Source organism: Erpetoichthys calabaricus, chromosome 12 (assembly GCF_900747795.2).
Source record: "Erpetoichthys calabaricus chromosome 12, fErpCal1.3, whole genome shotgun sequence".
Lineage (NCBI taxonomy): Eukaryota > Metazoa > Chordata > Cladistia > Polypteriformes > Polypteridae > Erpetoichthys > Erpetoichthys calabaricus.
This window is the reverse complement of record NC_041405.2, coordinates 143,929,910-143,932,818: the sequence shown is the minus strand read 5'-3', so window position 1 is coordinate 143,932,818 and position 2,909 is coordinate 143,929,910. Positions and strand designations below refer to the sequence as shown.

General features: G+C 37.0%; 1 protein-coding gene across 1 annotated transcript; it reads left to right on the top strand.

The window, feature by feature from the left end:
* Positions 1–1,421: 1,421 nt before the first annotated feature.
* LOC127529979 (uncharacterized) lies at positions 1,422–2,579 on the top strand. Its single transcript, XM_051935420.1, has one exon. The coding sequence runs from the start codon at positions 1,428–1,430 to the stop codon at positions 2,577–2,579; it is 1,152 nt and encodes a 383-aa protein (XP_051791380.1). The 5' UTR covers positions 1,422–1,427.
* Positions 2,580–2,909: the final 330 nt, after the last annotated feature.

The window sequence follows — 2,909 nt, the reverse complement described above, 5'->3', positions numbered from 1 at the left end:
ACTGCATGCGGTTAAGAAATAGTCTTACGTGCAGGACTGCTTCCCATCTTGTGCCTCTTTGTGTCGAGCAGAAAATGATTTCGGAAAATGGATGAATAGCACCTAAGTATGTACCGTTGAAAACTGATGTTTTAAGGTGAATTTAGAAAAAGGCGCTCATGTCTTATAATTTGTTATATTTGCGTTGCTTTACCGCATCACTAAAAAATGTCTATTGTTTTCTATGGAAAGCTTGTATTAATCGTTTTGGGTAATATGATTAGAAAATAAGAAATTTTTTAAAACCTCAATTGTTTCAGAAAATTGGCTATAATTGCATTGCCAAACTCCAGAGAAGTGAAGATCTCAAAACATTTTACGAGGGACGTTTAAAAAGTTTCCGCACTTTTTTTAACTCCATTTAGTAAGAATTTCAACAACAAACTGCATCACTTTTCTACGTAGTCACCTCCGTTTGCGATGCAAAACTCCCAGCGTCATACCAGCTTTTTAATGCCCAATTGCTACTCCTCCCGCCTTCACCGTTTCCAACGAAAATATAAAAGTACGGAAACGTGATAGATAGATAGATAGATAGATAGATAGATAGATAGATAGATAGATAGATAGATAGATAGATAGATAGATAGATAGATACTTTATTAATACCAAGGGGAAAATCACATACTCCAGCAGCAGCATACTAATAAAAAGCAATATTAAATTAAAGAGTGATAACAATGCATGTATACAGACAGACAATAACTTTGAATAATGTTAACTTTTATCCCCGGGTGGAATTGAAGAGTTGCTCGTATAAGTTCGTATTTTGAACGTCCCTCGTATAAGCACAATAATTCTGTCACTCTAAGAAGGGTATCCTGCATTTGAAATGGTACTTGAGGTGCCCTTGCTTTCTAAAGAAGAAAATTAGACTATACCAAATTGTCACATTCTTTCTCAGGTGTAGAACATGTTTTAGTACATTTTCTTTCTTTCTTTCTTTCTTTCTTTCTTTCTTTCTTTCTTTCTTTCTTGTCAGACCCAACTAAAAGGGAAAACCATACAGTATGACCATTATGTGCAAAATTGGGCCATGTGTTATTTGCAAATACCTCAAAGCCTTATTTCTTTATTTATGTGTTTATTTTTCACCCTTTATATAAAATATAACCTAGATCTTTTATGAGGACTATCATGGAGACTCTAAAGATGGGCACAATTATTTTTTTTTTAATGAGGCGTTAAAAGTGCTCTGCTATGTGACAGTCAAATTCGGAAGGCTTCAGCCAGAGATCTGCATATATTTAGAACTGCCAGACTTGATTAAATGGAGTCATGTTATTCAATGTTTTAAAATCAGTTTATAATGGGACTTTGAAAACTTCTCACTATTTTGACCCAAATCTATTTTTTTTTTTAAATCTGTATCACAATAGACGGAAGCAATGTCAGTGGTGAAGGAGAAAGTCCTGTTTTGTTTGCCATCACCCTCAGTCCCAGAACATAATCATGGCAGGGAAGAAGAGTTTCCTGAGGGGCAACTGCATCTCCATCCATCACCTCTGACACACAGACTGCATAGTAGGAAAAGTACAAAGAGGCATCTCTCGCCTGGAACTCGGCGCAAGAGGGAGTTTATGCCTGAAGATAAGAAAGATGCCTGCTACTGGTTCAAGCGCAAGAAGAACAATGAAGCAGCCAAAAGGTCTAGAGAAAAGCGTCGCTTTAGTGACCTGTTAATGGAGAGTAAGCTGGTTGCTCTGGTAGAAGAGAATGCCTGTTTGAAGGCAGAGCTAGTGGCTCTAAAAATAAGGTTTGGCCTAATAAAGGACTCGGGTTTGATTCAATCACCAACAATGCTATATAGCAACTCTCTTCCCTTTCAGTCTTCCTTACGGAATAAGAACAAAGGCCTGGGAGGTTGCCAGAGCTCAGCACTAGACGTGGACCACAAGATGCAGCTGTTTGAAATGGAAAGAAACATTGAAATGTGTGGCTGGAACAAGAATGACCAACACTGGTGTTACAACCTCCCTGAAAAGAGGTGTCTTTGTCATTCTGTACTCACTGAACATCCTGAGAAACCTCAAACAGAAGTACTAAACAAAACCAGAAATGACTTAAGTGTGGAGGACTTCCCTCATTCTTCTCACGAAAGTCACCAAAATCATTGTTCAGAGCCTGCTCAAGTACCAGATGCTCTTTATTACAGGGAACATTTCAACACTAAGAGAACCGAAAGAGCTCATCAGTCCGAGGAAGACCAAGACCAAGAATCCCGCTCCACATTCTTAAAGGTAGTTGCAGCAGACTATGAAAAAGCTGTTGTACCCCAAACACCATATGTTTCTAACTATTATACACCATCAAGGGCAGCATTTGGCCAGACTTGGCTACTCCCAAATGTGGGGGACCAGAATTTTAGAAGAAATCTAATTTTACCATGGGAGAGTCACAGCATTTTCTCTGGCTCATCCCACTACTTACCTTTCGGTGAGGTTGACTGCAAACAACTGCCCCTCACTCTACAGAGCAACCAAACATTCAACTTGAGTAGGGTGGAACATTTTCAGGCTAAAGTTAAGTTTGTCAAATGAGCTTGTCCAGCTTTACATCAGATTGAGCAAATACAGTTTTTTTGTCTGTTTTTTGATTAAAAAAAAAAAACATTTTAAAGGAAGTAATTAAAATAAGTTGTCTTAGTAGATATTGTTGTGACAAACGTGTATATTAATATACTCTAATCTACTCACCATGCTATACTATACTTCAGTTCATTGCTATAATAGAAAATGTCAAAACAAGACATCTGAAAAGCCATTTTCAATATGCAATTATTTAGCTTTTAATTTTTCTTATCTGTAATTCTGTTTTACACTAATGTAAATTTTATTTTCCAAATTAATGTATGTCGATTATTGTGTTAA

Coding starts and splice junctions, on each gene's coding strand:
- LOC127529979 (XM_051935420.1), top strand. CDS start 1,428: ATGTCAGTGGTGAAGGAGAAAGTCCTGTTTTGTTTGCCATCACCCTCA.